The sequence below is a fragment of the Mustelus asterias genome, chromosome 9, assembly GCF_964213995.1.
Source record: "Mustelus asterias chromosome 9, sMusAst1.hap1.1, whole genome shotgun sequence".
Classification (NCBI taxonomy): domain Eukaryota; kingdom Metazoa; phylum Chordata; class Chondrichthyes; order Carcharhiniformes; family Triakidae; genus Mustelus; species Mustelus asterias.
In genome coordinates this window covers 49,776,638-49,789,467 of record NC_135809.1, presented here as the reverse complement: position 1 = coordinate 49,789,467, position 12,830 = coordinate 49,776,638, and the positions used below count along the sequence as shown (strand labels likewise).

The 12,830-nt window shown below is 44.9% G+C and overlaps 1 protein-coding gene across 1 annotated transcript in view; it reads left to right on the top strand.

Moving 5' to 3' along the window:
- The window catches only part of pot1 (protection of telomeres 1 homolog), a 373,135-nt gene that overhangs the window by 318,942 nt on the left and 41,363 nt on the right, over positions 1-12,830 (top strand). Inside the window, exons 11-12 of the mRNA XM_078221203.1 lie at positions 9,213-9,394; positions 11,288-11,376. Of these exons, the coding sequence (XP_078077329.1) occupies positions 9,213-9,394; positions 11,288-11,376 (271 nt within the window). The remainder of the gene's footprint in view (positions 1-9,212; positions 9,395-11,287; positions 11,377-12,830) is intronic.

Here is a 12,830-nt window from a genome sequence, read left to right as displayed (position 1 = left end):
GTCTGGTGCCAGAATTCTACCACCCCGCCTGCCATGGAATCGGAGCGGGTAAAGGGCGGACAACAGAAATGTCTGTTGATCTTGGGTGGGAATTTCCAGTCTCACTCGAGTGAGGCCATAAAATCTCACCAAAGGTGTTTAAATAGTTACTCTGGAGTAAAAACTGTTTTTTTCCTGCTAACTCTTTCAGAGTAACTATCAGGGTAAAATTGACAGAACCATCCAGATTTGGCGATTTAAATGGCTTCTGTCGGATGGTTCCCAGCCCAGTGCAATTGTCCCGAGGGAAGTTATCACTTCTGGACAATTGCCGGGGGAATGTCCTGGAGGGATTTCCCAGTGCATCGTTAGAGTTTCCCCAAAAGCAGCGTTGGGGAACCGGGAGGTTATGGGCCAGCATCTCTTTTTTTGACCCTGAATTGGTCCCACCCTTCCTTTGCCTACCTTCTCACTATTTATCTTCTTACAACAGACTTCTTGCTTCCCTTTTGTGTGAGCCGCTTACTTACTTCCACGCGCGCTCTTTGACCCTCCTACTCCCTTCTTTAGATCTCCTTGGCTTGGTTCCCCTGTTGGATTATAAACCTTGCAATTGTCAGAAGCTTCCTTCTCCTGTCTTATTTTAAGTGTTATATCTTTCGTCATTCAGTCACTCTAGCTTGGATGTCCTTCCTTCCCCCTGACGGGAGTGCGCCTGCCTGATGCCTAATTTGGAAGTAGGTATGAGGAATTAAGTGAGAAAGACGGGCAAAAGTTGTAACGTTGCTACTTAAAAAGGAGAGAAACAAGGGCTGTGATATACGATTGGCTAAAAGCTAAATCTTGGGATGAGAAATGGGTTGGTGCCACCCACACAGCAGCCTTGTTACAGGCCAGCAGCCTGTATTTAACAATAAATTGTGAACTTTAGCTTCAAATTCGTCCACAAAATACTGGATTTCAGGTGCAAGTGACAATTGAATTGTGTAGTGCTGCATGTGGAGTTGAACACAGTAAGAAGTCTCACAACACCAGGTTCAAGTCCAACAGGTTTATTTGGTAGCAAATCTATGGCTACCAAATAAACCTGTTGGACTTTAACCTGGTGTTGTGAGACTTCTTACTGTGTTCACCCCAGTCCAACGCCGGCATCTCCACATCATGTGGAGTTGAAGCCAGGCGAGGAAATGAGAGCCACACATCCCTTCAGAATTTTTACAACGTGGAAAAGCCTAAATGCTTGGGAGTCAGTCAGCAAGGTCTCTGCCTGGTGACCGTGACACTGAGCGTCTCAGAGGAATTCAGAGGTTCATTGGCTCCTGACTGTCAGTCACATTGTTGGCCGGCTATCCCAGCAGGGATTGAGTTTCCATCCCTTGCCAGCAGAGGTCAACTTGGCGCAAATAGCCGAGTATTTACTGTTGCTGGTTGGAGCAGGAATTCTCTACTTCACCTGAAACAGTAATTCATGTTTAAAAACCAAAGCATCTTAAGGAATGGAAAGCCATTTGATTTTTGCTTAATTTAACTGGAGCTCTCTCCCTAACAGCACTGTGGGTGTACCTGCACCAAAGGCACTGCAGCGGTTCAAGAAGGTGACTCACCACCTTCTCAATGACATTTAGGGATGGGCAATAGATGTTGGCCTGGCCAGCGATGCCCACACCCCGTGAACAAATATAAAAAACCAAAATTCAGTGGTGGCAAAGAAACTTGCTGTGGGGCAAAACAAGCGACAGAGTGGCCCTGAGAAAATGACGTAATGCCAATTTCATTCCCAGTTATTTTAGACAGGTTACTCACATTACGCTACTGAGGCTGCTGTACTGCTGCAATCTAGGCCACGTTCATCATATGCAAGATCTAAATCTGTTACGTGCCATTTTGAGTGCAGTGTGTTCTTATAAGCCTTTTTTCTGATGTAGTTGTTTTACTGGCGTCATGTTGAAAATTCTAAGCATGTGCGGGCATTTTAGTCTGAAAGAGTGTGTTCTGCAAGCAAGACCTGTTTTACTAGTGCTCCTGTTTTCATAGTTATTACTGTTTTGCTGAGTTACAGTTATTGTTAAACTTCATTATTTTATTATATAAAGAAGATCCTTCTTTTAAACAATGCTCCTAACTACCTTTATTGTGGTCTCAAAGTTAGTACAAAACATAATGCGAAAACAAAATACTGTGGCTGCTGGAAATCTGGGGGGAGAAAACCAGAAAATACTCAGCAGGTCTGACAGCATCTCCGGAGAGAAACAGAGATAACAATTCATCAGAACTGGGTAAAGTTGGTGATGGTTACAAGCAAGGGAAAGGAGAGACTGTAAGGACACACATGTAAGGAACGTCAATGATGGGGCAGGAGACATGAAATGAGAAAAGGTTTTATCGGCCTTGAACTGAGCTGCTTGTTTGGCCATTTCAGAGGGCAGTTGAGAGGAGTCATATGTAGGCCAGACCAGGTGAGGACATCAGATTTCCTTCCCTGAACGACATTAATGAACCAGATGGGTTTTTACAATGGTTTTGTGGTCATCATTAGAGTTTTAGTTCCAGATTTTTATTGAATTCAAATTTCACCATCTGCCATGGTGGGATTCAAACCCAGGTCCCCAGAGCGTTACCCTAGGTCTTTGGATTACTAGTCCAATGACATTACTACTACACCACACCCTCTCCATGTAAAAAAACAAAAGATGTGTCTCGGGGAGGTGTCAGTGACAGAACCCTGAATAGCTGCCGTCTGAAAGCAAAGTGCAGGACAAAAAGAGTCAAACCAGCAATGGGAAAAGAAACAAAATGGGACAAGAGGTTACAATCTAAAAATGTTGGATTCAACGTTGAGTGCAGAAGGCAGTAAAGTGCCCAGTCGAAAGATGCGGTACTGTCCCTGGAACTTCATTGGAACACTATCGAAGGGCAGGGGTCAGAGTGGAAACAAGGTGAAGAACTAAATTAACGTGACTGAAAGTTCGGAGTCATGCTTGTGGACTGAATGGAGGTGTTCCCCAAAGTGGCCACCCAGTCTCCCGTTTGTTTTCAAAGTAGAGGAGGCCGTATCGTGAGCAGCGAACATAGTATACTGAGCTGTAAAGGAGTAGACCTGTCTTGCCTCGGAGGATTGTTTAGGGCCTGGGCCAGTGCGAAAGAGGAAGGTAAAAGGTGTGGCTGTTTCTGTGCCTGCATGGAATGGTGCCATGGGGAGGGAGGAGTTGTCAGGAGTGATGGAGGAGTGGACCAAAGTATTACGGAGGGAATGGTGCCTCCAGAATGCTGGAAGTGGAGGGGAAGGGAGGATGTGTTTGGTCGTGGAAACGCGCTGGAGGTGAAGAATAATCCCTTGAATACGGAAGCTGGTGGGATCGGAAGCGAAAGGGATCCCTATTGTAATTCTTGGAGGGAGGGGAAGGGGTGAGAGCAGAAGCTTAAAGGAATATCCAACCTGTTTTTTTTTTCAAACCCCGTCTTAATGAATTCATAAACAAAAAGTTCTTGAAAAATTGTTTGCTAATTTTCATTCTGCCAATGATTTCTTCTGCATCTTTTCCCATCTATAAAGATCATATTTCACACTCCAATCAATTTTATTTGTTGCCTTAATGATTTTAAATAGTCTGGTCACAGCTCCCCTTCATTAACTTTCCTGTGCAGCAGAATGCGCTGATTTCCCCAGCCTTTTCTCATAATACAGCAATTACTAACTCCTGTGGACCATGGAAATATCTCTGTGAGGTGCACGGGGCATGTTGTACACACAATCAATCAGAGTGCATTCATCCCTCTCGGTAAGCACTAATATTTCTCTGCTTTCAGAGCTTCGCTCGCTTTGCAGGATGGTTTCACCGAACGGTGCATTCCCACTCCCAAGTATTTTCCAATGTTACGCCCCTTTCAAGAAAAATGGATAGCACTATGAATATGCAAGCCTCCAGATTTAAAACATCTATCGCTAACTTTGTAACATTACCTCCGTGTAAGCATGTCACCTATATTTGATTTTGATTTGATTTATTAGTGTCACATGTATCGGGACACAGTGAAAAGTTTTGATTCTTGCACGCTATACAGGCAGAGCAGTGATACATCCAGAGAGGATGCTTTCTGTGGTGCATCTGTAAAAATTGGTGAAGTCTTAGCGGACATGCCGAATTTCATGTTTGAGCTGTCTCGGTGCTTGTGACAAACCCTCTCCTCACCAGCGCCATGGGTGCTCGGTACCACCTAGTTGATAGTATCATGGGCAATAGTCCAGACATTTTGGTTAATTTGTTTTCCCGATCTGCATTGCACAAGCAGAATGAGTCAAGTACACCGATAATAAGTAGCTTTGAGTTCCTCGCAAGGTCAACCACAATTAAGAGAGCAAAGATTTAAGAAATCACATTGTCATTTGAAACAAAAGGCTGTCCTACTCATTTCTGAGAGTGATCAAAACAAACTGGTGATCTTTATAATGTGTGGGGCTTGGATGGTGCTTCACCAGTGTTATTTGGAACGTGAGGCATCCTGTCAGGCTAGAGGTGTCAGCTTGCGGGGAAGGTACACTGTGCGTATTGTGGCTCGATAGTCTGATTGTAAGCCAGCTCTTCTCTGGATGCTGCCCACGCCTGCACCTCAATGTGTTGATCTCACCCAGAAACTGACAGCCAACTCATTGTACTATTAAAATGATGCTTTGCGTTTCTGGAAGTGTTTAGAGTTCGTGGGAGGGATTCCGAGCGGCATTACCATGCGAACAGCAAGGGCCCACCAACTCTAAAGAACCTTCTGGGGATTGGAAGGAACGCAGGTGGCTGCCCTGGTGTCAGGGAAAGCAACCTTCTTCTGTCTATCTTTACATGACCAAAAGCTGAGTGAGTTTTATGGGGCATCTGGACAAATACATGAATAGGATGGGAATAGAGGGATATGGTCCCCGGAAGGGTGGGGATTTTAGTTTAGTCGGGCAGCATGGTCGGTGCAGGCTTAGAGGGCCGAAGGGCCTGTTCCTGTGCTGTAATTTTCTTTGTTCTTAGTACAAGGCTGGCGCTGCCCAGGGTGTGTCAGTCATTTCATTTCTTCTTCAGTGGCTATTGTACACGGACATTGAGGGCTTGGAATATTGGTCGCCGTCTCCAAGAGGAGCTCCCATTCAAATCACAAGTCTTGCAGATACTTGTTTTTTTTGGATTCCTGGTGTTTTAATGGGTTGGTGGCACTGGGGGAGACGATGCTCATGACAGGGGCTCAGGCTCAATAATAGAGAAAACCAGTGCCTGACAAGATTCAGTGCATTAAGTGTCGGGTGGCATGGTGGTACATTGATTAGCACAGCTGCCTCACAGCGCCAGGGACCCGGGTTCGATTCCCGGTTTGTGTGACTGTCAGTGTGGAGTTTGCATGTTCTCCCCATGTCTGCGTGGGTTTCCTCCGGGTGTTCCGGTTTCCTCCCACAGTCTGAAAGACGTGCTGGTTAGGTGTATTGGCCATGCTAAATTTTCCCTCCGTGTACCCGAACAGGTGCCGGAGTGTGGCGACTAGGGGATTTTCACAGTAACTTCATCGCAGTGTTAATATAAGCCTACTTGTGACACTAATCGGCCGCAGTTCATGGACAGCTTTGTGTATTTGTGTGCGGTGCAATTGTAAACTCATTCTTTATATCAAGATTCTTGATTCAGTAACATCCAGCTCAGGGAGCTTGTCTCTCAGGTGGGAAGAGGTCTGCGTAGCCATTTATTATTTGTTTACAAAGTTCAGAAATTCCTCAAAGTACCGGTCACAGTTTCCTGCCTGGCCTACACTTCTGAACTTTGCAATAGAGCAGAATTCAGCTTTCTTTTACAATGGAAGCCCTCGTTATGCACAACATGAAAGACGCCACAGATTAAATTGTAATTGTTTTAAATGGGCCTAGGACTGACAGCTAATGTAACCCCCCTGTGTATGTATGTGCTATATTAGAGTAAGCATCCTTAGGCAGTTGATTTCTGGAGCCTGGCTGCATTAATGAGTAATTTAGAAAGATAACTGTATTTGACTCACTGAGGATAATCTCGGAGGACAGTTCTGATTAAATGTTCGTTTTGCAATAAAAGTGAGTGACAGATAACATATTATTATAGTTTATTCCGCTGTGGCCACCTCAATTAGTTACAGGCCTGTATTAAAATTGCCTTGCATTGTTGTTAGTGTTTCAAGGGTAACTCGCTTCGACATCAGGGCATCGCCAATATTGTCTCCTTTCCTTCTCTCCTGGAGATGCTGTCTCCATGCAGGGACAGGGCCTGGGGCAGCCTCTTCTGTTACACGTGCACCTGCATAGCATGTGTCGGCAGGTGTTGCAACCACAATGGGGACTTTCTTTTCAAGTCCTCTGTAAGCATCTAGTTGTACATGTTGTTGTTTTTGGAGAATAGAATACTTCATAATTTAAGCTGTCAAGTGCAGCTCATTTGTGGGCACTCTCGCCTCCGAGTCAGAAGGTAGTGGGTTCAAGGCCCACTCCAGTGTTGAGTAACTAATCCAGGCTGATATTCAGTGAAGTACTGGGGGAATGTTCTCACCTTTTACTCCCCTTTTTCCTTTGTGCACCTCTCGAAATTAAACTTTAATCTTGACCTTATTTCTATCTCAGACATTAACTCTGGGATTCCAAGGTCTCGTGGCTTCTGGTAGGAAGACATTTCTGCTGTTCCTTCTTCCAAATCTCCTGCCTTTAATCCTGAGAGGCATTCTTGACCATTTAGTCACTGGAAACAGAAACAAAATGATGCTCGTTTGGAGAGCCGGTGCTGACATGATGGGCCGAATGGCCTCATTTTGCGCTGCAACAATTTTGTGATTCTGTGAACACAGCAAGTGGTGGAAAAACTAAACGGGCCTAGAGAGAAAAACAGAGTTAACATTTCGAGTTCAATGTCACCCTCCTTTGGGACTTTTATTACTGGAAACAACTTGTTTTGACTTGCCCTGTCCCATCCTACTCTACGTTACAACAATGCTTCACTTCAGAACATTTTCATTGGCTGTAAAGTACATTGGAATGTTTTAAATTTATTTATTAAGGTCACAAGTATGCTGACATGAACACTGCAATGAAGTTACTGTGAAAAATCCCCTAGTCGCCACACTTCGGCGCCTGTTCGGGTACACTGAGGGAGAATTTAGCATGGCCAAAGCACCTAACTAACATGTCTTCCGGACTGTGGGAGGAAACCGGGATATCCAGAGGAAACCCATATGGGCACAATGTGCAGATTTCGCACAGTCACCCGAGGCTGGAATTGAACCAGGGTTTAACTAGGACTGACAGCTAATGTAACACCCCCCCCTGTGTATATATGTGCTATACTAGAGCAAGCATCCTTATGCAGTGAGGCAGCAGTGCTAACCACTGTGCCACCGTGCCAATGTTCTGCGCTCATGAAAGGTGCTCTCCAAAGGCAAATCTGCCTTCCTTCTAGAATGTACACCAAAGAAGCAGCGCTTTATGTGAACTAGTCACTTGACTGGAGAGTACTAGTGTGGCCCAAAGAGGGACGAACAAAATAAAATGAAAGAAAAAAGGGAATTACTTAATTTTAATTGAAAATTTGATTTGATTTCTACCTGAAGAAGTACAATAGCAGATAGAGGGTGATTCCAAGACTTAGCGGGGCATGGATCCGAGAAAGTAGAGATTTAGACAGGCTGTTTGACATGGACTGCCAACAAACAAGTTTAATTTAATGAGACTTCAAGTTACCAGAAGGAATATAATTTTGCACACAGGTTGGTGGAGCAGGTTCACTGCAATAGCAGTCAGTGCCGAGGTGGATATTCGTTAAAATGATGCTGGATAAATATGCATTTGAGAATGAGAGTGGATTGTTAACAGGGAGAGTTGTAGACTGAGATGATAATGTTGAACAGAAACATGGAGTTGTTAGCTGGCAATCAGTGTTAACTAATGGGGATGTAATATGAGGGTCAGGGATATTTATCCATTATTTTAAATGAATGAATTATTAGACAGCTCTGAAGAAGTCATACCGACTCAAAACTCTGTTTCTCTCTTCGCAGATGCTGTCAGACTTGCTGAGTTTATCCAGCGTTTTTTGTTTTTATTTCCTGTTAAACAGGGTTGGCAGAAGGACTATGCTTTATCATTTGAATGGTCCTTTTGTGCCTTTATATGAATGAAAAGACCTGATGGTGACAAATTAGAGTGAGGATTTTTCAATGCGACACATATTTTACTTGTGGTGTTATTAAGTTAGTCACTTGTACTGGTTGGTACGAAAAATGTTGGATGCCAGCAGTGTGCTCAAGTAGCACAACACTTGGCACAACATGTCTATTATCCAATAGAATACCAGTGCAGAAGAAGGCCGTTCGGCCCATCGAGTCTGCACCGACTCTCTAAACTCGAGCATTTACAATGTCTAACCCCCCTGACTTACACATCCTGGGACACGAAAGGTCATTTTAGCATGGCCAATCCACCTAACCCGCACATCTTTGGACTGTGGGAGGAAACCAGAGACCCGGAGGAAACCCACGCAGACACGGAGAGAATGTGCAAACTCCACACGGACAGTCACTCAAGGCTGGAATTGAACCCGGGTCTCTGGCGTTGTGAGGCAGCAGTGCTAACCACTGTGCCACCACGCTGCACTCACTATGCCACCATGTTGCCATGAACAACAGATGTAGATGTTAGTTGAACAAGAGGCGCCAGAAAAGATTTAACAAACCCTCCAGTCACCAGATTCCTGCCTTTTTTTGATCAGAGGTTGTTGCAGCAATTAGAATTTAACACCAAACATGTGCAGGCACCTGAATTTACAAAGAAGATTCAGAACCCAGGATTTCCCGCGCCGAAATTGAGGCATGGAATTTCCAATTTCATCAAGAGTATAAAACATTGGAAAGATCAATTGGATATGGCTGTTTTAGTGCAATAGGGTTGGAAATTAAATGTCCTTGAAGTTTTATTCGCAAATTATAAACAGATGAGAATCTTAAGAAATACAAATAAAGTTTTACTTCTGCCCATAGCCATGAGTGACTGTTAGTGATTCACAGTAATATACTAAAGGTATCTTTTTCTCTACTTACTAATTTTAGCTGTAATGTAGACACTTGTTACACAAGAGCGATAGTGTGAGTGTGAGCTCTTTATGCTCACACTTACACTGTTTCACTAAGGTTGGTGGACACGGAAGATACTCTCCCAAATGAGCAAGAGTAATAAATAGTGAGGGTTTTTCTTACAGGTGGGAACATACGTGACGATCCACAACATTCATACAAAGTTCGCCACATTGAACACCGAGAAACCAAGCAGGAGCCTTGACACTGCGCCAGGGATGGAATTCCACCTCCACGGTGGGACATCATATGGGCGAGGAATCACAGTGCTACCGGAGGACTGCAGCGATGTCCAACAGCTCAGGCAGTGAGTAGCATTCGAGGGGGACACCCCCCCCCCCCCCCCCCCCCCCCCCCCCCAGTATCTAACCCCTTGGTTGCAAAGTGTTCATGATTCAGTGAAAGACATAAGACATCAGAACAGAAGTAGGCCATTCGGCCCATTGAGGTTGTTCCACCATTCACTGCGATCATGAATGACCTGATGTGATCATCCTCAAGTGCACTTTTCCTGCCTTATCAGGGCCCTGGTCTCTGAGCGGACACGGGAAATTTGACAGGAAAGTCAAAGGTCAGTTTGGATTTCCTCAATTTCCTGGCGTTATATTGGGAAATAGGAAGAGCTCTCATTCCCTTTGTGTAAATTGTAAAATATTACAGAAAGCAAGAGTCAAGGATAAGAATGTTTTCCAAAGCTACCTTTCTTGTGGCTTTGATGAGTTTATTTTGACAGCCTTTCTGAGATTCCCGATCGAGCATTGCCAGATCCTGGAGCTAACACCAACTCTCGATCGGTTTGTCCGCTGACCTTGGGGAATTGGCAATATGACTTGGGTTTCCACTGACTGTGTGATACCCAAGGTCCAGAGTCAGTGATGCCAGCACAGCCTTTAATCTCATTTAGTAAACAGGATCAACTTGCATTTATATAGTGCCTTTAATGTAGTTATAGGTCCTAAAGCGCTTCACAGAAGTCTCATCGAAGAACTTTGACACTGAGTCAGATAAGTTAATTTGGGACAGGTGGACTGAAACATTTTTCCAAGTGTTAAGTTCTAAGGGGTGTCTTATTGGAGGAGCGAGAGGCAGAGTAGTTTGAGCAGAAGACTCCAGAGCTTAGGGCCAAGGAAGCTGGAGGCATAGCCACCAATGATAGAGCACGTAAAACTGGAGATGTCCAAGAGGCCGGAATATTAGGAGTATTGGAAATTAGGGAAGGTTGGTAATGATTACACAGATAAGATTTGATTTTATTTTATTTGATTTATTATTGTCACATGTATTAGTATACAGTGAAAACTATTATTTCTTCCGCACTGTATAGATAAAGCATACCGTACATAGAGAAGGAAAGGAGAGAGCGGAGAATGTAGTTTTACAGTCAGTCATAAAAAGGGTGTAGAGAAAGATCAATTTAATACGAGGTAGCTCCATTCAAAAGTCTGATGGCAGCAGGGAAGAAGATGTTTTTGAGTTGGTCAGTTGGTGCGTGATCTCAGACTTTTGTATCTTTTTCCCAACGGAAGAAGGTGGAAGAGAGTATGTCCGGGGTGCGTGGGGTCCTTGATTATGCTGGCTGCTTTTCCAAGGCAGCGGGAAGTGTAGACAGAGTCAATGGATGGGAGGCAGGTTTGAGTGATGGGCTGGGCTACGTTCATGACCCTTTGTAGTTTTTTGCAGTCTTGGACAGAGCAGGAGCCCATACCAAGCGGTGATACAACCAGAAAGAATGCTTTCTATGGTGCATCTAGATAGGAAGAGGCAAGGCTTCATAGGAATTTGCATCCACAGATGTACATAGATCAAGCTTTGTGTACACAATCTGCCAGTCCTCAGCCTCCGCTGTGTCTTGTATGCAGGTTAATAAATGTCCCCATTGCACTAAGGATCCATTGTGTCAGCCTTAAGACAAAAGTTAGTACTATGGCTCCAAGAAGCTACTTCCACCTGACAATTGCTTTGAAGCTATTCTGCACTCCCCAAAGGTACGAGTACATAACCCATAAATAACTCAGGCACTCATTGTATCCGCTCCAGGCTTTAGCTATTGTGAAACTATCTGTTCCTTAGTGATTGTTCACAGTTCACTCAAAGGTTATTGTTATCTGAATTCACCTTGAATCTTTTTTTAGTCATTCGCAGTGTTTTTTTGATACTTGAATTGAAAATGTTTTGTACGATTTTCTCTGCTTTCTTTCAGATCTTTGGAATCAGCACTTTTGGCAGACCAGGATAGTCTGGGAGATCTCACACTGCTGGAAATATTGAATACTTCAAGCAGGTCCTCAGGTATGAGCCATTGACTGTGTTATATACTTCTGTACCTTTGCAGTCCTGTCTTGTCAAAGGCTCCCAGCATCAATAAACCAGAGAAACTAAGCAAGTTGGGACTAATTGGATCGCCACTGGTTCACTTTTTCTCGACGGAATCGATGTTAGCAATGCTGGACCTGCTCCAAAACCATATAATGGCTTATCCATATTCCTGACCTGATGCCTAATGGTCAAGTACCCAGAGTCAGATATGAGGAGCTGGAGTTTGAAAAGCCCCCAAGGGTGAATTTGGGTGCAGGTGAATGCGAATCAAAATCTTGGATGGTGTCACTGGATCAGGAATGTGATCCGGGGGTGGGGGTTGGGGGGGGGGGGGGGGGATGGAGGGGGGGGGGGACGGATGGAGGGGGCGGATCTATGAGCCCACACCCCCTCCAATTAACTGTTAAACAGTCTCTGGAGCAGCGGTTTTGAACTTTTCAGTTGGAAAGAATTTGACAAGACCGGGACACGTCAGGGTGTCAGGAGTGGTTGTGAACGCATTGGACAACTAATGGCAGATTTAAACTCCGTCGCTCAGCCAGTGACACAGAATCGCCGTCCCTGTGGCTGAGAGGCCTAGATTTGGGGAGTGAGTGATTGGACTTTTGAGACAGAACCGAGGCTCCTGAACAACTGCTCTGCCATTGGACGGAAGAGAGGAGGAACTTTAGCAGATGCTCAGAGGAGGACGAGGGAGCAGAGTGAAGAGCTCCAAGACAAAGAAGCTGCTACCCAAGGCGTCAGGTGTACCACCCAAGAATCGGCTACCTTGAAATGACAGATTGTCTGTGCCCATCCAGGCAGATGGTCTCGAATGGCTTCCCTCTGGGCTGCAATGACCTCACAACCCTCATGATACTGTCATACCTGCAGCCATCGAGGTCACCGTTGACCTGAATTTTTATTGCTTGGCACTTCGCAGTCAGCAGCTCACTCTGCTCTCGGGCAGGTCACGGATATTTGGGCAAGGGAGTACATCGATTTTCGCTTAGTAGCTTCCATTAATGCATTCCCTCAGGTCCAGAGGATAATTGGTGGTGTCACATAGCCACCACGGCACCAACAGAGCTGCCAATTAGATTCCTGAACAGAGAAGGATTCCACTCAATGAATGTCCAGCTGGTCTGTGACTATGGGAAGTACATCTTGTAAGTCTGCACTCAGTTCCCGGGTAGCTATCATGATTCCTTTATTCATTGAGAATCCCAGGTGCTTAAAGGCCAATATCCAGATTCTGTGGGGAGCTGCTGAGGGATAAGGATTATTCTCTGAACACCGGACTCCTGACACATATCTGGTACCCAGATAGGGATGCAGAGAGGTGCCACTACCAAAGCTACCTGCTAACGCATACCTGCACTGAACAGAGAATTGGCACCTTGAAGCTGTGCTTCCGTTGGCGTGACCAGTCGGGTGGTGCCCTCCAG